Source organism: Macadamia integrifolia, chromosome 9 (assembly GCF_013358625.1).
Source record: "Macadamia integrifolia cultivar HAES 741 chromosome 9, SCU_Mint_v3, whole genome shotgun sequence".
NCBI lineage: Eukaryota > Viridiplantae > Streptophyta > Magnoliopsida > Proteales > Proteaceae > Macadamia > Macadamia integrifolia.
Window position 1 is genome coordinate 30567325 of NC_056565.1, and position 26609 is coordinate 30593933.

The following is a 26609-nucleotide window of genomic DNA, read 5'->3' on the forward strand; positions in this document are numbered from 1 at the left end:
ATGATTTTGTTATTATTGTTGATTAATCAATACTGCTTGTTGATGTTTTGCTAAGAGATGTATCATCAATGGGAATACCTTACCCGCATGGATCATGAAGTTCAAGGGCAATAAGTTGGATGGTAGCAAGTCACCAACACGTTGCCTAGAAATTTGTCATCAATGGAATACTGAGAAGCGATTTGTTCAGTTTTGGCAAATAATGAACATTCCAAGCAACGTCGTCCTAGATTGGTTCAGATACTTTTTCAATAAGTTATAGATACCAACAATAATGACAAAAAGTTTCTGATAACAATGCTAGCTTTTGTAATCCACATATAGTATCAGTCAATTTTGTGATTCTTCAATCTGAAAATCCGATAAACGAGTGCAACCAGCCAAAGCCAAATTAAAACGAGCCAATTTTTCTGCCTGGGCTTGGGTTCAGGTCTTGGTCCTAAAATTCCTCTGTAGATCTCCTTTTGTTTCTGATATAGAACCTTGTCATCTTCAGCAAGCAATCGTAACTCCTTCACAATTGCTTTGTCTTGAGGTGCAAATTTACGGGCCTTCAGAAAATCTTCACGAGCATCATCTGTCTGTCCAAGTTCTGCTTTCGCTTTGCCACGACGAAATAGTGCTTTGATGTTGTTTTTGTCCTCTGCCAATACCTGGGAGCACATCATCCAATTCGGTAGAACTCCAGAGTTATTATTTCAAGGACCAATGTACTCATATTGAATGGACACAGGACTTTTGATGAAAAAAAGAGGGAAAGAAAAACTTAGAGGCAAAAGTGAAGAAACAACAATAAGAAAACCAAAAGCTGCATAATCCAAACCCCGAAGGATTACAAAGCAACCAAAACCAAACATAAGAACAAAAAAGGCCAATATCTATTTTAACATTGATCATGACCCAATCTCAAAAACAACCATTGCTTGTCAGGCCAATATCTATTTTAACATTGATCATGACCCAATCTCAAAAACAACCATTGCTTGTCACCTTGGTTTTAGAGTTTAGACACAGTTACAAAGACATTTACTGGATTTACATGAACTACAACAACATTCTGATGAGGGAAACTTTAATTAGTACCCACTACCCAGAAAAGAGTTGGCTTGTAATATTATATATATATATATATATGGGGTGGGGGGTGGGGGGGGGCGGGGGGGGGCTGGTGTTTGAGAATTGCTAGGTTCTTTTTTGGCCATCAAGAATTGGGTGATACGAAAAGTGCTTCTGCACATTAATGGAAAAGGACACAACACCTAAATTTTGAACTTGGTAATAGGGAAATGCGATACTTGGAAGAAACATGGCAATATAGTGTTCACATCTAAATAGAACTAATGCAGCAACAACACATGATGCAGGTTCTAGTTCTGAAACAGAAATCGACTAGTAAAACCTTAAGAAAGTAATTAAAAAAAAAAAAAAAAAAGAATATATATAAATATATATATATACACACTTCAGAAGACTTCTTAAAAAATAATGCATGAAAGTAAAAACTGAGTGAACATGTATGTGCCTCCAACAGAGGTTGGAACTGTCCCACCTCTCAGCTTTTCTGCTGTGAGGTAGTGTTTGTTAGCACTTAAACTCGATGGACATGTTTGAATCAACATCAAATCGTAGGTTGATTTTCAATATAACTTGCCATTATCACATTCAGAATAACTCTTGAAAATTATTTGCAGAAATCAATTCTATACTAAGGACCATGGAAAAAACACCCTCACAATATTCACCAAAAAAAAAAACCCACACTCGGTGGACCATGTAGTTGAGACAAGTCACCAGATGTGATTGACATATATATCTATCCAGCAATGACTTGGTACTTGAGGTATCAGTTTATTGAATATGGATCCTGATCTAATCTCAAGTCAACTCAGCCCACGGTGGCCCGGATCAGCCAGGTTTTGGCACAAGGGGAACCGTCTTGGCTTGTCACAGCCAAACTCTAGGGGGTCACTGAGTCAATTTGGTATCGGTCCTGGTCAATCGTGATGATCATGATTTAGCTGAGGCCAATCCAATCATGATCCATAAGTCCATGCTATCCAATGAAATCCCCATCTATCCAACTATCAGAATGACAAAAACATCACCACCACGGAGCAAAAATAGGCAATATAGGGGGAAGGCTTCCAACTCTGTTGGAAAGGGATTTTTTTCGCCTGAAAGTGAAGATAAAGAAGAACAAACCCAATCGAAATTTTGAGTCACTCCAAGAAGCTAAATCATTGAAAAAAGTCGAGACAAACAATGGATATGGAGCCAAATATGTTCATGAAATCATATACATACAATGTTGCATTGTCCAATGGCTTCCTCATGGCGTTTTAGCTTTATTAGGCATGCAGCCATATTGAGGTGGCAAGGGTTTTTAACAGCCAATGCCATGTCCCGGTACTTCCCAAACAATTGGAACATGAAGTCATCTCCCATGTATGCTACGGCCTGGCAGGAAGAACTATCAGAAAATTTCTTACATATGAATAGAATGCTAAAAATATCACTGTATAGAATGAGAAATTCAAGGACCGTGAGTTTGTAACCATTTCATATTGCTGCATAGCCTCCTCCAATTTCTCATCCTTGAAAAGAGCATTTCCTTCCATCTTTCTTCGATCCGCCGCTCCAATCCTTTCCTCAACAGTCATGTCACTACGTGTTCTACCCTGAAAAATGTACCAAAGAATTTGCAGTCAGGATCTTTACAAATTTGCGAGGAGTTCCAGGCATGAAATGACAAGATAATAGCCCATAAAGATTCCTCAAGAATATACTAATGGGACGTAGGAAACCTACTTCCTTGGTTTCATCAAAACCAATGAGCTCAACTTCATATAAGAGATCTGCCATAGGTGGAACATTTGGGAAAGAAAAGCTTCCCTCTTTGCCATAACCTAATTCCCAACCAACATGTAACAGGGCACATTCACCAGCCTTCATGCTCGAGACACCAATACACAATCCTGTCATCTCAGTTTTCTCTACAAAACAAAGACAAATGGAATATCATAATCATAATTAATCAATAACCAATGTAAACAACAGAATGAAAAAATGCCCACTACATTATTAATACAAAAAAAAAACGATTACTTTTTAAGAGGCACAAGAGTTTTCTAGTACAGTACCGACTATTTTTTTTTCTAGATATGCCTCCCAACTAATACTCATCATGAAGGCTCTCAAATAAATTGGTGTTTTTGCCCTTTTGTGGTAATTTTATAAGATGATAAATGAAGCTTTCAGAACATAAAACCAATTAGCAAAGCTATATGCCCCCCATTCCCCATTTTAATATATTCTACCTAAAAACACACCTTGATTGGCACCTGGACAAATATGGTTCATGCAACATGATTGGAATTACTAAAAATTTTAAATGTTGCTTGACACATATCCATTTTCCATAGGTCCCAATGAGGAATGTTCATTAAACTAGGAAAATTCCATTCAAATAATGTGGCTATGCCCAAGGATTAAAGTATCAGTATCAGTTGCCCAAAATTAAGATACGTATCGGAAGGTATCGTATCGTATTGGAGATACGCTAAAGATACGTACATAAATGGATAGGAAACATTTTTTTATACACTTACATAAAAAAAAATTGCTAAAAAAACTATTGATAACATGTATTATGCATAAACACTAAATTGAGGGTATCGTACTAAGAATTCAAGGTTTGTAGTTGTCCCATAAATGTAAAATCCTTGTTCCCAACATTAATTTCCACTTTAGTTAGAGAGAAATATGACTGGCATAAACTTTGGGACAAAAACCCTCTCAAAAAATTGTGTTTTTTTTTTTTTTAAATGACCCATCTTGGCCATTATATGACCGTAGCATACTGTATCGGTACGTATTGGTGCGTATCATATCGTATCAGTGTGTATCGATGGTGTATCGGTATGTATTATAGGATACATATCGATACGAAAGGATTTTAAAAATTCCATGTATAGTATAGGAAAGGGCTGATACAGATACGTATCGGCCAATACGATACGATATATACGTACCGATACTTAAAACCATGGCTATGCCAATACATAGCTACACATATTTTAATATTCCAATAAAAACAATGTCATGTGCTGAATTGAATAAATAATGTGTTTACTGTTTCTACTAAAAAAAATACCTAGAATTAACCGTAAGGTACGAGTGTTGCGACCTGGTGGTCAAGCGGTAGACACAGCCTCTCAACAGTCTCAGGGTAAGGCTGCATAGTTCTCGGCCCCCAAACCTCCCACATGCAGGAGCCTTGTGCACCCTGTACGCCCTTTTTTATTTATGAAATTTTTTTTACACTAAATAAGAATAGAAATACCAAAACATGAAATATTTTTCAGTCAAAACATAAACTGTTGGCAGGGGGAAAGGGACAATGAATAGATCCTATGCTAAGATATTGTATGATTCTAATGATGCTACTATATAATTTATTTGTTTCTTTAAGCAAAAAAATAGAAACAATTCTGTTTTCCTCACTATATCTCTGATATGAGTGGTCCCAATCTCTTAAACCAAGCGAACTAATTTGTAAGTGGTCAACTTCATATCAACAAGAAAATTGCAAATTGTCTTCCTCCACTATATTATCCCACTTAATGACAACCAAAATTACTAAGTGACCAATTGGAAAGACTTACACACAAGTAACTAGTGTTTCAAAGAAATACCTTACAGCGGGTTCTTTTAAAATAATTAAGAGTAACAAGTCATAATGAGTAGACACTGAGAAAAGTGTTTGGTGCATACAAGGATACACAATACATAAATGGATACATTGTCGAACATGCAACCCCCTCAAAACCAGAAATGGGGTGATGCACTTTTAAATTCAACTGATCGGTTATGATTCACAGGTTTTTGAATTTCTTCAAAATATTTAAATTCAATTTCTGTCTCAAAGTTGAAAGGGAACCTCAGAGAGACAGACCATCTGATGTTTAGATTAAAAAGGAAGAGTACATTCTATTCCTTCACCTTTTCGTATGCTTGATGTCATTATATTACACGTCTATGTATTCAGGTGTATTCTAATGCACGTTAATAAATCATGTCATAAGTACACAATCAACAATAAATTTAGGCACAGAAAAGGAAACATCCGAGAAGCCAGATTGAAGGGCTTAAGACACAAAACAGTATCCAGATGAGTGTGTAACATGTACACACAAGTGTCTGACATGACATGTGCAGACATGCAAAAATATTTACTTAGTCTCTGGCAAAATCATAGGCAAAAAAAAGGGGAGAATAGAAGATTGATTGGATAATTTAGGCTTGTACCTTTACCCAAGACCATTTCAATTGGCCGCTGTTCTAACCATGTGTCTTCAAACTTGTGCTGAGTACTTTTGGTCCATGCTCTGTAGTGCACTATAAGAATAAAGTCAGTCACTCAAGTTCACAAAATCTCCCGTCTATAAATTACAAACGGAATTTCTCCACAACATTCCAATGGAACAAACAAAATTATTTTTGTGATCCTAACAAATGCATGTACCTTTATTAATATGTTTTTCAAGTAAAAAATAAGCAATTTAAAAAAGCATAAGAATCAATTAAAAACCTTAAGAAATTCCAAAAGAAAAAGGTGCATATTCCTCACTAGAAAAACAGACTAGGAAGTTGTAAGATTCTTTCGCTAGGCTGGCATTCGGCCTTTGTCAAAATTTTCTCCGTAGGGAAATACTCATTATTATCTCCACACAATCTCAATTCTCAACAATGTAATCACTACAGCCTAAAGTGATGCTATTTCTTGAGATTTTACATGTGGAAACGGTACACTTTTAAACTAAAAAAAGTTTCTATTTGTCAAGAATCATATTTATTTATTTTTTCCTGCTAAAGTCCATCAGAGACTCAAAACATATGGAAGCTCATCTTCACACTCCAAATAAAATTAAAACAAAAGAAGAAACTCCATGAATCATATATGCCCAAAGATACAACGACTACTTTGTTTTCACGCATAATGAGAAGTAAAAGAATATTCTCTCAGGCCATGGATGCCCACTGTCAATGCATCACCAAATACACTGCAATCAATCTCACATGTGTGAACCAAAAAAAGGGAACCGGCAGTCCCCCACCCAACATTGGGTGGGAGAGGGTCACCAGTAAATAGTAGTCAAAATACACAGTTTGTACTTTGTAATATTTTCAATAGCAATCCCTTCAATTCTTTCAAAACAAAATATAAAGACTCATTCTTTTCAAAGGAGAGAGGAACCCAGGAAAATCCACCAGTTTTTTCCATCTCCCTTCCACATACTTCAATATAGTGCAAAGGAAAGTATCCTCTGCAGTCTTTTCATTTGTAACACCAAAGGTTTTCCTTTTATGAAGAGTAATAGCATTGTATGTACCGAACAGCACTGTCCTTGACTCTCCATTGCTTCCCAGAATCTCCCTTCTTTCATTCTCCCCCCCCCCCCCCTCTCTGAGGAATTGTAACCATTAGCTGTAGCCCCCCTTTTTTGATCAGGTTTTTTCCCTTGGTTGGCCCAGTGCCTCCTCTCTCTCTTCTGGGTTTATACATATTTATTCATCCAAAAAAAAAGCATTGTATGTAGTGTAGCGCTTAAGATCCTGAAATCAAATGAAGCTCCTCTAAAGTATCCTTGTTATCTCACGATGTGTAAAGAGATGCTACCTCTGGTTATTTCCTCCTTTTGACATAAAGTACATCGGTGCACAAGTTGGATCCTATACTCTTCAGATCTGTCCAGTGTTGGGGCCTTGTATCTATTAAACAAATGAAATTGTCCATGAAGCACATATCTTGTGGTGGTCTTATGTTCCTGATGGCAGTGATAACCAATTACCAATGGAAAGTAAAAGTGGGAAATCAGATACTAGGGATTGTCATGCTTTGAATATCTGGTGCTCTTTTTTTTTTTAATATAATTATTATTATTCAAAATCTACGTAAATTCACGTTCATTGCCTATACAACATGTAACCATACTGCCACCCCGAATATGTCGTTAGATATGTAACCGAACATTTCCTAATAGAATGAAACAAACAACAATATTAAATTGTATAAGCCTAGTCGAAATCAGAGACAACTCCAATTCTCTAAGTTGTATTGGTAAGATTCACCGCAAACAGACTAAAAACTAATCATACAACACACTCTTATCATCTATAAACTAGATGAGGATCTTTCACTGTGAGAAAAAGAATGCCATCCATCTTTACAGAACACAGAATTAACCCACAAAATAAAACTATATGGCCAACTATTTCTCAAAAACAAAAGAGGAGCAGTTGAAAGTACTGACACCCATCCAAGTTAAAGACATAATTGATACTCAATTTTTTATGGTATTTGGCATCTGAAAGAGAAAAGGTGTTCTCAAGGACCTTAATGCACTTAATTACAGTATGACAAATCTGCCCCTCACAGTTAATTGAAGTTTTATTATTTTGAGTATAGTAGCCAAACCACTGAGGACCAAGACATTTTTCTTTATCTCCTCCCTGCACCTGGACATAGTCTTGGAGATTAAGGAACATTTTATTATCATAAATTCACAATCATATGGGGAAATGGAAATTAGTATGGGAGTTAAGAGTCACAAGTAAGAAATGTGGCCAATAAGTTGTGAATATGTAAATTTCTTTCTTCTCTTTTTCAAAGGACAAAACCGACAAAACCATATCTTTGTAGAGTGATGAGTGTATGTGATGCAAATAAGCTTTGGGTTGGATTATGTATATGTTGGGCCTTTGATCCCATGGGTTTTATTCGTAATGGGTCACTTTAATGGGGGGCTTAAAATATGGGTAGAAAGTAGGAAAACGGGATTTAATTCATTAGTTTAGTTAGAGTCTTGTTTTGAGTCTATATCCTTTTTTATTTTATTTCCTAATTAGAAGATAGAGGTAGTTTCTATTTTGCATTAGTTGCTATTTTGAATTAGCTTCAATTTTCATTAGTTGCTAATTTGAATTAGCTTCTATTTTCAAAGAAGTTTCTATTTTGTAACTTAGGTTAGTTTCCATTTTATCAATAGTTGTTAGTTTCTAATTTACTCTTACTTGATTAGCAAATTAGAAGTTAAATTAGAAGGTTTCATTTTTAGCATTAGTTAACATTTTTATTATGTCTTTGTGTCCAAGCAATGTAACTCTATTTAAAGCCCATTAATTATAATGAGAAGGAAGAATTGAGTTAAAAAAAAAAAAAAAAAAAAAAGGAAGGCTTATGCTGTTATGCTGTGGAATGCAGTTGGGTGAGATGCCCTATGTGAGATGCCTAAACTTGAGGAGTGAGATGCCCATTCCCTAATTCTTCTTCCACCCTTCTCAACCCTCCATCAAATTCTCTTTCTTTTCTTATTTTTCTTTTATTTGTTTGCTTAGAACCAAACCTATTGAAAGACATCTTCCCTATTCGGCCAAATTTTGAGATCCTACTTGGGATTAGGATCACTTATGATTCTCGAGTTTACATTATTTCGTATCAAAGCTAACCTAAACGAGGATGGAGCCACGTGAATTTCATAAGAAAATTTCTTCATACATCTTCCTCGAATGGGTAGATGAATTAGATGTGTACTTTGACAACTACAACTTGACAGAGACGCAACAACTTCTATATGTTTGCTCCCAGATGAGTGATTGTGTTCGAATACAATGGAAAGTCCGTCAAAGACAACTTCAAGCTCAAGGACGTAAGCCTCGAACGTGGGAAGAGATGTAATGCAGATCCGAGGGAGTTGGATCACTTAGGGCCCACAATAATGACCAAATAACTCAACCCAAAAAAATTGAATGGCAGAATTGTAAATAGGGCTTCAACTAGATGGCAAAACTGTAATAAAACTCAAGTACAATGGTTAAAGGGTATTCCTGTAATTTCAGAAACAAGCTGGGCCTTAGAAATGATTATATGGCAGCTTAGTAGTTCTAGAACTAAAAACTTTAATATAAGGGCTTATTCTGAATTACAATAGAATTGGGAAATATTAGAACATAATTTTGAGGAAAGGGGGGTTTTCTGTAATTAAAGTAGTATGTCCTTACTTATAATTTCAAAACTATTGCCTTCTTTAACCTTTAGACTCCACGAAATAAACTTGAAGCCAGCAGTAACGGAACTTCTCAAATCGATCGAGCACCTCAACTGAGACCCCAAATTGCACGAGAAACTTAGGGGAACCTGGTATTCCCTAACTGTATCAAATTCCACCAATAGATGGACTAGAGATCTAAAGAATCAAAGCAAACAGATTCTGAAAGTTGTATCTGGCGTTGGAACTGAAATCAATCCTGAACTCTAACCCACTGCACCGATAGACTTTGGAGGTGATTCTCTGGGGTTAGGGTTGCCTTCAGGGTAGCAGCCTTCGACCCAAGTATCAGAGTCAATCCACTGGACGTTAGCTTCAGCGAAGCTTTCTTCTGAACCTGCTACTGTTGCCCAGAACAGGGGCTGGGAGGGAAAAAACCAGAAAATAACGAAGAAGAAGAAATAATGGGAAGTAAGAATGGAAAAGAGGAAAAAAGAATCAGAGAAGAGAACTTCAAAGAAGGAGAACAAGAGATAAGCAGCCCACGGTAGCCATAATTTCATCCAAAATATAATTTCAGTTTCATTCAAATCTAAAAAAAACTGAGTTCTTCTCCATTACAGGGCTATTTAAAGAAAAAATAATGACAGAATTTTGGAAGCTAATTAAAAATGGAAACTAAACCTAGATAGCAACTAAAATAAAAATCAAATCTAAATAAAAGACTGTTAATCTAATCTCTAACCAATATAGGAAGTAAATAAAAATCAAGTCAAAAGATAGCAACTAATTCTATCGCCAAGCTGTATCAACTCTCTCAGTCTTAAAAGAACTCGACTCCATCGAGTTCGGTCGTGCTCCCAAGATACCCTTGTAAGTTGCTCGCTGATGAGGTGGCACGTATCTCGAAACACCAAGAGGAGGGAGAATAGGTTGGCGTATCACTGCAGCAGGAGTCAGTCGACGACGTGGCATGTCTGATAATGCATGTGGCCTCATTAAGTACATACGACCTCCTTGCTTCACCTTGATGATGTTCCGTGCGCCATCATAGAGAATTCCTGCATGTCGCTGCCTAGGTCGCCCTAGAAGAATGTCACAGTGTACCGATGGGGTGACCAAGCAAGTCACATGGTACTGTAGTGGCCCAAACTGTAAGTGTACTCGAACAACTGCAGTGGCCTCTTCTCGAGCTATGGGTCCAAAACCTTGCACGTGAATCTTCTTGAAAAGCTGCTTCCGTGGAAGGTTGTGTGCTCGAACAAATTCAGCAGATATAAAATTTGCTTCTGCCCCAGTATCAACAACTGCATGAACATTAGTAGGGTCGGAGCCGTGCAGAAAAGTACCCTTCCTGTTTGAAGAGAAGAGCCTTATCAATTAGTCTATTCGAAAAAGATGAAAGACTAGTTGAATGAGCTTCTACATCCTCATCTTCATCATCGATAATATCATCGTCCTCGAGGGGATAAGGATATAAATGAGATTCAACTTTACTCTCTCTGTCAGCTGCTTCTCTGCCACGTTCACAGAACGAGTCCTGTTGGGACACTTGTTGGAATAGTGACCCTTCTCGCCATAACTATGGCATATGATATTCTTCACCCCAACACTATCCTTGTTGAACTCTGACCTTTTTTCTTCAACTCTGCGAGCTTTAGGCTTCTTTTCCTCCATCCGTGGTGGTCTATAAACTGAAGAAGTCTTGAGCATACCCTTCCAATAAATGGACTTCTCTTTAGCTGTCTTGGCATGAGTTGCTGCCACATCAACAGACCTGAAATCAGTGTTAGCCAACTCAAGTCGAATCTCAATACTTAAACCACTGATATATCGCATCACTCGTTGTTGGTCTGTTTCCTGAAGTCGACACCTTGAAGACAGTTTGTAGAATTCGAGGGTGTAGGAATCCACATCTTTGTTCCCTTGTTGCAAGTTAAGTAAATTATGGAACATTACCTTTTCATAATTAAGAGGAACAAATTTTTCAGTTAGGATCTGCCTCATGACCTCCCAATTGGTAACGGGTCCAAGTCTTCTAACAAACCTTGCATGTAGTACATCATCCCACCATGAACATGCATACCCATTAAACTTGGTGATGATGAGTTTACACTTCACGTCTGGAAGAGACTTATACACAAAAATTCTCTCCACTTTGGTAAGCCAATCAAGAAATTCCTCAGGTCCCTTTTCACCACTGAACTTGAGAACCTCAACTTTGATGCCATAATCTTTGTCAGAAAATTGCCGGGTAACATCCTGGGGAACAATTGGATCAAGTTGCTGCCTCTGAGGTGTATCTTCGATCCGTAAAGTTTTGAGCTGAGGAGGTAATGTAGAGGATTCTTCTTCAGCTCGCTTGTCGGACCTCTTCATAAAGGTAATCATCTCTTCCATAAACTTATCAAACTTGGCTTCAGTCCTCTCAAGCCTAGCATCAGTATTCTGTTGGTTCTCGGCTAACTCGCGATATAATTTGTGCAACTCAGCATTGGTGATGTGACCTGTCATGGTTAGAAAAGTGCAGGAAAATTTCCTCTTATACCACTTAATGCAGATCCGAGGGAGTCGGATAGCTTAGGGCCCACAATAATGACCAAATAACTCAACCCAAAAAACTGAATGGCAGAATTGTAAATAGGGCTTCAACTAGATGGCAAAACTGTAATTAAACTCAAGTACAATGGTTAAAGGGTATTCTTGTAATTTCAGAAACAAGCTGGGCCTTAGAAATGATTATATGGCAGCTTGGTAGTTCTAGAACTAAAAACTTTAATATAAGGGTTTATTCTGAATTACAATAGAATTGGGGAATATTAGAACATAATTTTGAGGAAAGGGGGGTTTTCTGTAATTAAAGTAGTCTGCCCTTACTTATAATTTCAAAACTCTTGCCTTCTTCAACCTTTAGACTCCACGAAATAAACTTGAAGCCAGCAGTAACAGAACTTCTCAAATCGATCGAGCACCTCAACCGAGACCCCAAATTGCACGAGAAACTTAGGGGAACCTGGTATTCCCTAGCTGTATCAAATTCCACCAATAGATGGACTAGAGATATAAAGAATCAAAGCAAACAGATTCTGAAAGTTGTATCTGGCGTTAGAACTGAAATCAATCCTGAACTCAGTCTCGTAATCCACTACACCGATAGACTTTGGAGGTGATTCTCTGGGGTTAGGGTTGCCTTCAGGGTAGCAGCCTTCGACCTAAGTATCAGAGTCAATCCACTGGACGTTAGCTTCAGCGAAGCTTTCTTCTGAACCTGCTATTGTTGCCCAGAACAGGGGCTGGGAGGGAAAAAACCAGAAAATAACGAAGAAGAAGAAGAAATAATGGGAAGTAAGAATGGAAAAGAGGAAAAAAAATCAGAGAAGAGAACTTCAAAGAAGGAGAACAAGAGATAAGCAGCCCACGGTAGCCATAATTTCATCCAAAATATAATTTCAGTTTCATTCAAATCTAAAAAAAACTGAGTTCTTCTCCATTACAAGGCTATTTAAAGAAAAAATAATGACATAATTTTGGAAGCTAATTAAAAATGGAAACTAAACCTAGATAGCAACTAAAATAAAAATCAAATCTAAATAAAATACTGTTAATCTAATCTCTAACCAATAAAGAAAGTAAATAAAAATCAAGTCCAAAAATAGCAACTAATTCCATCGCCAAGCTGCATCAAGATGCAGTACAAGTTGGCGGGCATGTACCTATCTACGCATGAACGAAGAATGTACTTCCCTCCACCAGATTTCCAAAAGCCACTCTCAAGTCACAAGATTGCTATTGTCGAGAGAGAGGTAGTCATTGATGTTCCTATCAGAGAGATTAACATGGATGATGTCGAAAGCAACATAGTCACAATTATGGACAAGGAGATCGAACCCAAGGAGAATGGTGCTTCAGCATCTGTGATGACTGTGAACAGCCAAAAGGAAGATCCTAAGGAGCTTAAGATTAAAATTGTGGAGGTCAAGAACACGATGGTTGAAGGCGTTCATGTGGATGATCCCATAAATACATTTGAGGTTGTTGAAGCTGAGCATGTGGAGTTCATCATCCCATTGAAGTATTTAGAAGATCGAGCTCCTCACATTCTAGAGTCTAGACTACATCCTTATTATCAAAGGGTTACCTGAATTTTTCTACGACTTGAAGAGGGACATGCACCATGCTATAATCACCCTCACACTCTACAAAATTCGATGACGAATTTTTTCTAAGAGAGGGCGAATTGATGCAAATAAATCATTTAATGGGCTTATTTTATTGCAAATAAGTCTTGGGTTAGGTTATGTATATGTTGGGCCTTTGATCCCATGGGTTTTATTCGTAATGGGCCACTTTAATGGGGCGCCTAAAATATGGGTAAAAGTAGGAAAACGGGATTTAATTTATTAGTTTAGTTAGACTCTTGTTTTGAGTCTGTATCCATTGTTATTTTGTTTCCTAATTAGAAGATAGAGGTAGTTTCTATTTTGCATTAGTTGCTATTTTGAATTAGCTTCTATTTTCATTAGTTTCTAATTTGAATTAGCTTTTTTTTTCAAAGAAGTTTCTATTTTGTAACTTAGGTTAGTTTCCTTTTTATCATTAGTTGTTAATTTCTAATTTACTCTTACTTGGTTAGCAAGTTAGAAGTTAAATTAGAAGGTTTTATTTTCAGCATTAGTTACCATTTTTATTATGTCTTTGTGTCCAAGCAATATAAGGCTATTTAAAGCCCATTAATTATAATGAGAAGGGAGATTTAAGTTAAACAAAAAAATAAAAAAGAAGGCGTATGCTGTGGGATGCAGTTGGGTGAGATGCCCATGCCCTAATTCTTCTTCCACCCTTCTCAACCCTCCATCAAATTCTCTTCTTTTCTTCTTTTCCTTTTATTTGTTTGCTTAGAACCAACCTATTGGAAGACATCTTCCCTATTCGGCCAAATTTTGAGATCCTGCCTGGGATTAGGATCCCTTGTGATTCTAGTTCTACATTAGTATGTAACTAGTGCATTTTGACTTCGTACTGTGCAACAATAATAAAAGTCAAATTCCCGTGGAAGAAATTGTTGTTGCATGGCAGAAGGAAGTTTTAGGATCGCTCTTTGAATTACATCAAAGACCTATGCTCAAAGGCACATTTATCAATGAGATTGTGACATTAACTAGATTGCAGTTTTCGAATGAAAAGGGAACAGATCTAAATAAATCATCAACGGTAAAAACAATGTAACACAGAATATATAGTAAGGATAAAACATAATTTTTATTTGAAAATATAATTTCTCAACTAGCTAAGTATCTACAGATAAATGCAACATGTAAAGGATTTTGCAGTTAAAACACACATGCCAGCATGATACTTACAAAAGCATCTTGAATATTTTGATGGCTTTTGTCCATGACCATCCTTGATGATTTGCTTTGTGACTTTCTCATGAAGGACTTCCACTTCAGAATCAACCTCTGGAGGACCTTTGGTATCTTGCGGAGGCTCACCTTGTACAAATGAAGCATGTTCAGCGGTGATTTCATTATCACTATCTGGACCTGTAAAGGGCATTGTTAGACACCATTCTTTCTCATACTGAAGGCATCATTCACTCTAATATCAGGAAGTAGGAGATTTTCATGTTATTTAACTTCCACAATCTAATAATTATATGTAATAAAATCAACTATCACTACCCCTCTTTTTTTTTTTTGGTGGGGGGGGCATTAAATGAAACAGGACATATTGGTTCACATAATGCAATTTTTTTTAAATATAATCAGAAATTGATAAGAATTTCTTTTACTGTGTTGGTAGGATGGGCAACTCCGCAGTGCCATGAGCAAGCACTAAGCTGCCACACATTGACATGTATATATTGTTTACAGAGTCACTGGTTTCTTAGATTGTTTTCTATGTTAATTGACATCTAAAATAATCTAGAATGCTCCCTAAGACCATGTGTTTTTTTTTTTTTTTTTGGGATTGGGGGGGGGGGTGGAGATTTTAGACATGCAGAATAAATGATCTAGAACCAGATCCAAGGTACTCCAAGCACTACATGTGCAGGCATAATACTGCCCATCAGGCCAGCAGCCAGCCCCATCAAGTCAATCCCTGCATAGGCCCAATTTTTGGGCCAGGTTTGAGGCCCATTACTAGTATTTCTGCCTAATATTGTGGGGGAGATATTTTATAACTTTTTTATTTAGTTTAAATTTGGTTCAGATTCCTCATGTTAGTAGTAGTTATTTAGTTACTACTTTTTGGTTGTTTCTATTTTGACCGCTGTGACCGTGTGTAGAAGCTAGATCACATATCGTGTTCAGTTTCTGATCTTAATTGATTACTATTTTGTATAAATTCTGTTCTCCGCATAAGGGAGAAGATTCTGGATACTGTACTGCAAGCATTAAAAAAAGAGAGGCTGCCTACACCACAACACAATTTAGACAAACAAATATCCTATGCCTTTGTGCAATGTTTTTCTTTGTGAGATACAGGAGCCCAGTGAGAGACAGAAGACCCTAGTGAGATACTAATGGTGGTGCTGGTGTGAAGCTAGCACGTTTGGGTCCAAGAGGCTCTACCAAATCTTCCTTATTTTCATCTTTTGTTCAGTTTTCTTTTTCACCATCTCAGTTCTGTGAACCATACCATCAATGGTGATCTCTGATCTGATTTTTTTACCATTGGAAGACTGTTTTCTTTTCTGTTACATGTTCCATTTCTCAACACACTCATACTCCGGGGATACAGAAACAAAGGAAAAGTTTTGATTCAGAGCGAAAAGAAGAGGCAGAAATTGGAACAGAAATATCTTTTGGTTAGCCGATCCTCATTAAAAGAAATAAGCAAAGTTGCGCACTAACATACAAAACTAGTCACAAGAAAAGGACAAATGAGACGAAGGCCAAAGCCCTTCGGCTTTTGAGGGGCAAAGTGGTTGATCGGTAAAGATAAATATACTTAGCGTCCAGCCCAAGTGATGGGATAAAATAACAAGTCATAAATCATTGGTTAAGTGCATAATACTACCATTAACCATTTCTTTATTTTGGTGCAAGTAATCTACCATGAACCCACTGATTTCTGCCACTTTAAAGTTAACAGTGAGGTTCAAATGGGGAAAGGCTTATGGTTTACTGTTTTCTGCATTGTCTGGCCTGCAACATCAAGGTATTGCTATACCTCATCTGTCCATCCGAGTGGAGTCTTCTCTTGAAGTTGTTTACTGCTGATTCTACCTGTCCCTCGACTGGAGCAATGAAACATTCTGCCCTATAGATTGATGTATATTGGGAATTCCTTGCCCTAACCTCCTACAAATCTCACATTAGTCACCACACCCTCATACATATATTTTATAGCATCCACAAATTTACTCGACACCGCTCTCTTCACAAGAAAATGTTATATTAAATCTCTAGGGACTCTACCATAGGCTTTTTCCAAGTCAATAAAGACCATATGAACATACTTCTTGGCATCTCTATATCTTTCCATGAGCCATCCCAGTGGGTAAATAGCTTCAGTTATGGATCTATCTGGCATAAAGCCAAATTGATTATTTAAGATATAAATCTCTCTGGTCATATGGGCTTCAATAGCCTTCTCCCATACTTTCATAGTATGACTCATTAGTTTTATGCATCTATAGTTCTTCCAGCTCTATATATCACCTTTATTTTTTTAGATTGAACTACAATGCTTCTCCTCCATTCATTTGGTATTTTCCTTGTGTTCATGATCTTGTTAAATAGATTGATTAGTATATCCCACATACTGCTAGTCCTAGGGTCTTCCACATTTCTATTGGGATCTCATTTGGGCCTGATGTCTTGTCTACTTCATCTTTTTCAAGGCTTCTTTAACTTCCTCCAGACCAATCTTTCTTATATATAGATATGACGTCTTATTATTTATCCTCACTACTCACTAATATTCTTTATAGTTTCAATTCATTACTGTTTTTCGCTATGGTTTTTCATGTACCATGGTGTGTAGGAAAATAGCTAACTTGCAACGACATTGGGAGGTTAAACACATCACCATTGACAAATGATTATAGTGGAATTTATCTATATATCAGAATTGAATCAGATCATAGTTCTCCTATGATGACAGCTTAAGGTTTTTAACTTTTAGTCACGGTTCTGAATATCAGCTGGAATCATCGAAATACTCCAGTTCTGATACAGACGGAAGTCAAAATAACTAATTGATTTCATTCAAATTTTACTGAGGTCATACAAGAAATATATTAATTTACTTATTTCCACTGAAATCATTAAATCATTTGAGTCCTGGTCATGACCAAAATCGTAGTAAGTACGCTTATGTTTATAGTCATCCATGAAAATTAAAAGAAGAAACATTAAAAAAATAAAGACAGAACGAAAAAAGATATTAATAACTACTTTCACTAAAAGAGGCCAAGAGTTAGATGGATCACCAGCTGAATGAATCTGCTGCTCCAGAACATCCCCCATTGTTCAAATTTCACAGACCTACTCCCTCTTTTACTCTAATATGGATTCCTTGAACTTCTGCAGAGACAGCCAAGTTCCAGTAAAAGTCATTTCAGTATTTTGGGGGGAAAAAACTACATCCTACGATGCAGAAACAATACGAAGTGGTTCCAAAAAAAAAAATCACTCTTTTTTCAACTCTGTAAATGTTGGATCCCAGTGGTTAAGTTGATAGTGAGAGGAGAGGAATTTTTTTCCAATGCAAACAATCAAATCCCAAGTCATAGACAAATTAACACTTCAAATTATAACTAACTTGAAAGGCTATAAGTAAGCATTCATCAAACGCCTAATAAAACCAAGTTCTTCAACAAATGAAAGACAGAGAGAGAGAGAGAGAGAGAGAGAGAGAGAGAGAGAGAGAGAGAGAGACTCACAAGGTCGACGGGATGTAACCTATGCGGGAAGGGAGACGAGACTCACAGGGTTGCGACAGAAATCTCCGAGGATTTGCAGCGGATCAGGCTGAACAGCTAAAGACGAATCTATCCATCTATGAAAGATAAAGGGAACCGTTGCAGTTGGTATCATCGAAGAAGATTCTAGACCGTCATAAAACATGAACTAGATACAGCTCCCCAAACTTAACCTTTTTTTTTTTTCCTACCCTATCAAGTATAAAATAAGGTTGCTATTTACCCAAAAATAAGAACAAAAAAAAGGATTGCTTCCGCTGATCTAGTATTCCAAAGTAATAGGAGGGTAGGATCCACTTAAAAATAGGGTTTAAAAGATTGTTTTTAGTTTTTTTCATTTTTTTAGTTTTTATATTTTATGAAGAGGATAAAATTCATTTATTGAGTAAGAATAGGGATGTAAAAGGATAATCGAAATCTAAATTCAAATTCGAATTTGATTTTGCATTCGTATTCGTTTAGGGGTATCCATATCTGGTTAAAAGTATCTAGATCAAAATCTGAATTATGTGAAAAATAATTATCTGATCCAATTAAATAATCAATTAATGATTTTGAGGGTTCTTGGCTTTTAAATAAGTTATAGAGAATAAAGAAAAAAGTTAAAACAGCATATAAAGATTGATTAAGAGCAAATTATATTTATTTGGGGAGGAATGTTTAGATTACACAAGTCTAAGAGTAAACGGATAGTTGAAAATTCAAATTTGATCTGCATCGGTATTCGTTTAGGTGTATCTGTATCAGATCAAGAAATATCCAGATCCAATTACATTCAATCCAAATTCAATTCGTATCCCTAAGTAAGAAGTGAATAGCACATGAATTTGGAGGTATAGACTTTCATAATCCATGAAGTCTTCTACCAATAATAATAATAATCCATGGAGTGGATCAAGGATTTAGTTCTCTATCAGTATCGGCCTCTGGCAATATTGATATGATACCAATCTGGATCGGATCGAATCGATGCGTATCAATCACTTTTGCCCTTGCTTTTTGAAAATAGGACATTTTTGTATTGTTTTACCCCTAAAACGATATAGATAATTGATCCAAATCAATCACATCAAATATCGATGTCAGTCGATACCGATATGATATAAGCAATAAGTTACCGATCCTTGAAACCATAGAGTGGCTTGAGACCAAGTAGTACATGTCAAGGACCGGCCGGCCTTAACAAGAGAGTCATCTAAGATGTCTAGCTCTCTTGAAACAAAACAAAAAAATGCATGACTCTTAAGTACGATGTCACATGCTTCATGTCTTGAAGAATAGTGACAATCGAATTAGAAGGTTAAAAGACTAATCAAATCTTTGCTGTTTGATTCGATGATAGGGCGATGATAACAATCCTCCATAGCTTGAATAAGGGCTGTCTGAACTGCCATGGCTTGGATTCCAAAACATCAAAAAGTGGATAACTTATCATGATCACGAAAGATAAAACCCAAGCCACTGATTAAGCTATCTGAAAACATCACAATTTACTTTCTAAAACCCAAATGGTGGAGGAGCCCAATGGGTGGGTGCTGGAGAAAGGAATGATATAACCATTTGAGTAGAGTTTGGTTGAGGTGGAACTGAGTAGCATTGGTGAACTCATTCCCTGGCTTTTTTGCAGATTGAATGTTTTTTAGGTCTTTAAGGTACCAATAGTTCCCAAGGTACAATATTAGATTTTGACCATTGAAGCAGTCAAGGCATTGGTTTTTGCACATTGAATTACCTCACTTGGAGTGCCACTCCCAAACCAAATTGTTCGATTTTGGTTTGACTTTTATGCATCAAACACCTTATCAGTCTGGTTTCTATTTGATTCAATATATGTAAGAAAACTAATAATAAGTGATCAAAACTGGACCGAAGTGACAGTTGACACTCATAATGAAACGGAAAGAATTCCTATGTGGCCCATTCAATGGTTAAAAAAATTCAGGTATAGAGCCGAAGGCGTTTCTAGATATTAGATATGTACTATACGCCCTATTGCGCCACGGAGAATCCAAATCCTATTGAAACCATATTCGAATGTTGTCACTAGCTTTACATAAAATATTATGCTAATGCCTTTCAATTTGGGTCAGTGTTCAAATTGGGCAAAAATATATCCACATTAAACCACATTCCAATTTTACCACTGCCTTTATTTTACACTGGTTGAATAGGACAGGAAGGGCTTCACCAAAAACAGAACAGGACAAGGGGAGCTTTATTCTAATAAATGGCAAAAGGTTGAGTGCAAAGCACACACATCCACATCAAACCACATTCCAACTTTGCCTGTGATTTTCTATAAAAATAATATGCTAATGCCCTCCAATTTGGGTCAGTGTCCAAATTGGACCACAAATGGTCACATCAAAACAAATCCCCAAATTTATTGCTGCCTTTAACTGCACTAGTGGAATAGGACAAAGGGTTGATTTTATGCACTTCCCAAGGGGGGACTGGAAGAACCCTAGTGTACCCCTTGTGCTACATTGAAAAATTATCTACATGGGGCTTAAGAGTTGAGAAATCAAATAGATGAGATTTTCTTTATTTTTATTTTTTATTTTTTATTTTTTATTTTTTATTTTTTATTTTTTATTTTTGGTGAATAAAGCAATACAACCCCAAGGAAAGGGGGGGGGGTGTGGAGAAGAGAAAAAGGAAAAGAATTACAAGAAGCTAGCCCTAAGAAGGAGGAACAAGAAGAGAGAAGGGAGGAGGGGAGGGCCCAAAAACAATAATATTGGGGATATATTGGGGAGTCAATACAAGAAGAAGAGATCCCAAAGAGCTTTCCTTTCATGACAAAGGAGATGGAACCCAAAATCTGACAAAATGGGAGAGATTTAGAGACCCATTTCCTTAAGTTTCTTTTCATCCAAATCTTCTATTAACATTGAAAGCAAGCTTCCAAACAATAGAACCACCAAAAGACATTTTCAATTCACCCCCAATTGAAGAACCTAACACTTGCCTTAAAAGCATCAATAGGTCACTAAAACAAGTCCAAAAACCAAGGTCTGTAACTGTTAAGTTCTGATTGGCACTTGCCGTGCGCCCCCTTCCCTAGCTTATACCACAACTGGTGAGTGGTAAATGCTTTTCTCCGAAGCAAATGAGGAGTGCCCATGTTCTGGCAAATCTGGGGCACTTTTCATGTAATCTCTAAGAGTTGTTTAATTAATATGGCTCTTTTTCAGGTTCCCAAAGATTATGTGCTACTACTACTGTACTACTAAAACAGAAGTGGAAATAACAATTCCCAAATAGAAAAAAGTACAAACTTAACATAACAAACAACCCATTTTCACCAAATTAGCACAGCATATACAGATTTGAGATTGGAAAAAAATAAATGAGCATTATGAAATTGAAACATTTGAAATTAAATGGATGACTAAGAAAGAAAAAATGAAAGATTTCTTTTAACTTGATTAATTCAAAACTGCAAAATCTTGATGACCACTAATTCATAGTAGAATAGATAGTTTGTAATGTAATCTGCAAAAATGTAGAGACATGATCTAAAAGACATTATCAATAGCTGCGCAGAAATTTGGACAAGTGAGATTCTATTAAAGGGTCTTATCTCCCCAAAATATTATACATGACAAAGCTCAAGTTCACAAACACCCCCATTACAATCTTGGTAAGAGCAACAGTAATAATAAATAAAATGATATTATACATCCGATGAAGGGCAACATTTTCCCAAACCATCTAGGAGGAAGAAACCATGAACATGCCCCCAGGATGGATATATGAATTACAAAATGAAAGAAAAAAAAGAATAAAAGAATGAAGGGATATCAAAGTTTATCTCAATGGTTTTATCCACAATTCTCTGTTTCTCCATGATGATAGTTGGCAGCGAAGCAGGCCATAGAGAAAAGCTGGTGCTTGAGGCCCATGAGCACTGCTATATTGATTCTCACAAGCTTTTCGACCAGCATTAAACAGGCAGTCTGAAGGCTAATAGTTCATTGCCTAGCAAAGAAATGAAGTGTCGTCTATATTATTTGCATCAACAGCCAGCGGCCTTTAGAAAGTTGTCATATGGACTTGAAGTTGGCAGCCTGTAGAAGTTGGGATGCTGCTGAAACTCTGTTGCACACAACATTGGTCCTGGACCAGTGCCAACCACTGGCTTGTGAAGATTAGCATTAACATTCTGGTCAAGGAAAGGATTGCCACTCTGCAATTTTATATGCTTCATGTCAAATGGCTTAACAAAGACAGCATATTGTATGCACAAAAGCATGGAAGTAGACATGTTCATATAATGTGTTCATGCAAGATAAATGTATGCAGGAATGTTTTGCAGAGAGCAAGTATAATAACAGAGCAGGGAATCCAACATTAACCTGTGAATAAGATGGCACCTTCTTTGCCTCGTCATATTCCTGTAAACGGAAACTTGCTAAATTTTCCTGTTTCTGTTGAGCAGTCATGAAACTGGACATCTTTTGCCTCTTTCCCAGCAGAAGGGCCTCACAATGGTTTGCCATTTCCTTATATGGTACATCAGGTGTTGTTGAGACCGAGAATCTCCCAACTTGACAAGAAGTCTCCGAAACCTACACACGTTTCACCTTATAAGTGCATGGAAAGGTATTCTATTGAACAAAAATTGAACAAGTTTGGATTCAGTGAACTGATCGGATTGATAAAGCTAATAATGAAATTATTTACAGCATATAAACTAAGCCAAAACAGGGAAATCGGGAGGGAAGTGGGGTCCTACATTAACAAGTTAAAGATGAGGTGAGAGACAAGTAAAGCTAATAAAAGGCCAAAGGCTAAGGATCTGATGGGTCACTGTGCCAGATGCCAATGGTGAAGCTAAAATCACAGGTGTTTCTCTGAAAAGGAATGTGCATGAGATTATGGGACGAAAGCAACAGAATTGGAGTACGTATTTGTGTCTCTGTAGATTTACAACAATGGTGCTACATCCTATCTAGAAATGTAGCATACGGTCTAAGGAAATAAATGATTCCCCTATTTATCAATAAAAAACTCAGAACATCAAAAGGAATTTCTGAACGCAAGCTCAGCACTCGATGCCTAAGAAGATGAATAAAGTTACGCACAAAGTAATGCCGAAGATTCACTGTTGTTGATCTTCATTCTCTGGTTCCCTTCCTCTCTTCACCTATTTGCTTGCTTCTCTCCATTTGTTTTCTTGTATTCACCTCGTATGCTTTAAAGTTAAAACCATTTTCGTTTGTACTTCACTAACAACAAATAGATAAAAGTATACAAAAGATTGACTAACAAGTGCTTACATATCCTCTGGCCTCTGCCTGGTCCAGTTTCAAATGAGACTGATTGAACTTCTGTGGCTTTATCCAGCAATGATACAATGCTGAATGCGAAGCTTAAACAGTTCAGGAAGCCCTGCGGCTTTATCAGCTTCAACTACAAATTCTATGACAGTATTATGAATCATCCTTTTATCCTGAATTTCTTACCAAAAGTCATCTTGTAGTATTTACGTTCCAACATTAATAAACGTGATGCAATTTCCTGCCTTCAATAACAAAGTCCTACAACTTTGTAGGAACATTGCAAACACCAGAGGACTTCCACTAGGCAGAGAAAACTCTTGAAATTCAAACTCTGGATTTGGTTAGCAGTGGTACTATTAGATTTGTTTTAGACTACACAGTGTAATATTTTTTGTTTTTCATCATAAAACCTTTGCCACAGATAGGTCTTGGATGATTGGTTTAGGAAAAAAAATTTACAAGCAAAGATTGAGTAATTGAATTAAGTTCCTAGTTTTGTTTAGTTTTGGTGCAATGGCAAAAGAACCAAAACACCAATCCAGCAACTCTCTCAGCTCTTCTGCTGCCAGAATGCAGTGTTACATCAAACACAAATTTCATAACACAGCTAGGGACATACTCTTAAACGTCAAATTTCCCAGAACCCTTTGTCACACATCACGTACAAATTTCACGCTTGTTTTTCTTTTACATATTTCAAGTCCAGTTTACAGATGTTTACACCTGCACACTTCAGAGAAAACGTGTTACACAACCCAAAATCCCAGTAAACCTCACAATATGCAAACACCACTTAATGTTAGCCATACCACCTCCTCTCTCAAATCCCAATTTTAAACCCAAATTTACCTTCAGGAACACTTATCATAGCAGATAGCACCACTAGAACAGCAAGCCAGTAGTAGCTTAATCCCTCATTTAAAAGCCACTTTATCAGAATAAAATCGCACCTTCCTATCTCCAAATACAATCCCTACCTTCCCCACATATTCCTCAACAAAGCCTAATCATAACTGTTGAGTTTAGTGCTATTCCCAAACAGGGAATAGCGCTAATCAGCGCCTACGACAGGGACTGTTTAGTCCTTGTCACTTTTGTTTGGGTATTTTTGGTCTTTTCCTTCATGTAAGTGGGGGTTCTTTTGTCTTTCTTCTTGACCTAAAGTTATATATATACATAAGAGAACCTGAGATTACATTCACATTGAATTAATCTCAGGTTGCTCTCCATTCTTGAGATTTCTTCCGGTTACTTCATCTTCTTCCCCTTCTCTTCTCTTTTCTTCCTCTTTGTCTTCTTGTTTCTGGTTTTCTGGTTTAGCTACAGCCTCTGGAATTGTAACATGGTATCAGAGCTGCTGTAGTTAAATTGATTGGGTTCCGAAAACAAGAAATCTGCTGGTGACGATCTAGAAGCTTTCCCTCTTGGTGCGCAGCCACTCATTGCTGCAACTGGTGTTATCTAATTCCTAATGGAGTGATTTTCTATTTGTGAAGATTGACTTTGCTATTACTGTTGAAGTGTGTGGCTCGATGCTTGATGATTTGAAGCCACCGCCTATCTTACTTCTATTTTTCCTATCTATATGATGGCGGTCAGGTTTGAGGCTGCTATTCTTAACTTTTGATCTAGTTTACCCTATCTATATGAGTTGATTGATGCCTATATGTGCTTGCTGCCGATAGAGCTTTTTGATGCTCATACTTACTTGCTGCCGATATAGTTTTTTTATGCCTACATGTGCTTGCTGCTCTATCCAAATATATGTTCAGATTTGATTTGTGATATGGGATTGTTGGATTGAATGCTAAGTTTCATAACTGAATCATATTACTACCTATTTGGATACGTTCATACTCTTGCGTGCTAGTCATTCTACTTGATTGTCATGGCTGGGACTGTACCTGCTACTACTTCTACTGTTTCTTCTACTATTGCTTCCTCTGCATCGGATAATATCAATGTCCATATCACCTCTATCAAGCTCAAAGGGAACTCGAACTATCTTCTTTGGGCTCAGTCTGTTAAGGTGTATTTGTTGGCTTAAGGCAAACTGAGCTATACCCCCTTTGAGGCTCCTTTGCCTTATGATGATAAGTATGACAATTGGATGAGGGAAAATGCCTTGATTCTGATCTGGTTGTGGAACATCATGGAACCAGATGTAGCTGCCAATGTTATATTCCATTCTACAGCTAAGGGAGTGTGGGATGATCTGAAGGAAACATACTCCCAAGAGAAGAACATGATACGGATTTATGACATATATGCGAAGCTCTTCTAGTTTCGTCAATCTGACAAATCCTTCTCTGAGTATTACAGTGCCTTTAAGGGAATGGTGGAAGAGTTTTATATCTTCCAGCCTCTAACTACTGATATTGAGAAGTTGAAGGCTCAGCGGAACAAGTTCATTGTTTCCAAATTTTTTGCCGATTTGAATAGTGATCTGAAGGCAGTGAAGGGCCATCTACTTGCTGGTGATACTGTCCCTACTCTGAATGATGCCTTTTCGTGACTACAATGTATCACCTCCTCATCCAAATCTGATCAGTCTTCTAGAGATAATTCTGCATTCTTTGCTAACCGTGGCTGTGGGCGTGGGCGCGGTCGCAGAGGAGGACGTGGTCCTATGGGTGAGGTTCTATTGGACAGTCCTCGGATCGCACAGGTCGCCAATGTACTTACTGTGGAAAACCTAACCATACTATAGGGACGTATTGGGCCAAGCATGGCAAGCTAGAGTAGGCAACTCAGTTAGCCAATCATACAGTGTCTGATGATGGTACTGACACTGTATCTCCTGTGACTACTACACCTATATCTTCTTCAAGAGATTCTTCTACTAGTATACGCGATGATATCAACTAGCTACTCTAGCGCTTGCACTCTCTTGAGGCCTCTTCTAGTACATCCCATGGTGCCTCCACATCCGCTGCTACCCTTGCTCATGCAAGTACATCAGCCCTTCTTTCCACTACATCTACCCCCTGGATCATTGATTTAGTTGCTTCCGCTCATATGACTGGTAAGTCATCACTTTTTCAGACCTTCTCATCTAGTACTAGTTCTACATCTGTCATTCTTGCTAATGGTACATCCACCCCTGTTCTTGGACATGGTACTATTTCTCCTACTTCTTCATTGCATTTATCGTCTGTATTACATGCACCTCAATTTCCGTTAAGTCTTCTTTTTGTGAGTCAATTGACTAGATCTCTTAATTGCTCAGTAACCTTCTTTCCCTCTCATTGTTTTTTTCAGAATCTTCACTCGAGGAAGACGATTGGTGGAGGGTGTGAAAAGGATGGATTGTATTACCTCAACAGTGGCTGTCCTCCCACT

General features: G+C 37.3%; 2 protein-coding genes across 5 annotated transcripts in view; both read right to left on the reverse strand.

The window, feature by feature from the left end:
• Nucleotides 1–209: 209 nt before the first annotated feature.
• Nucleotides 210–18181, reverse strand: LOC122090184 (peptidyl-prolyl cis-trans isomerase FKBP42). 2 transcript variants are annotated; one of them, XM_042660036.1, is made up of 8 exons: nucleotides 17987–18181; nucleotides 17488–17581; nucleotides 14408–14590; nucleotides 5308–5397; nucleotides 2809–2993; nucleotides 2556–2678; nucleotides 2305–2457; nucleotides 210–653 (listed from the first exon to the last, which is right to left on the reverse strand). In XM_042660036.1, the coding sequence occupies exons 2-8, from the start codon at nucleotides 17522–17524 to the stop codon at nucleotides 327–329; spliced, it is 1098 nt and encodes a 365-aa protein (XP_042515970.1). In that variant the 5' UTR covers nucleotides 17525–17581; nucleotides 17987–18181; the 3' UTR covers nucleotides 210–326. The 2 variants fall into 2 exon arrangements, with proteins under 2 accessions (XP_042515970.1, XP_042515969.1); XM_042660035.1 differs by having other exon boundaries at nucleotides 17941–18181.
• A 3350-nt stretch (nucleotides 18182–21531) lies between these two features.
• Nucleotides 21532–26609, reverse strand: part of LOC122088168 (protein SEMI-ROLLED LEAF 2-like) — a 50970-nt gene continuing 45892 nt past the window's right edge. For all 3 annotated transcript variants that reach the window (XM_042657344.1, XM_042657345.1, XM_042657346.1), the window contains 2 exons: nucleotides 22341–22553; nucleotides 21532–22171 (listed from right to left, as the gene is read on the reverse strand). In XM_042657344.1, the coding sequence (XP_042513278.1) occupies nucleotides 22001–22171; nucleotides 22341–22553 (384 nt within the window). In that variant the 3' untranslated portion in view covers nucleotides 21532–22000. The remainder of the gene's footprint in view (nucleotides 22172–22340; nucleotides 22554–26609) is intronic.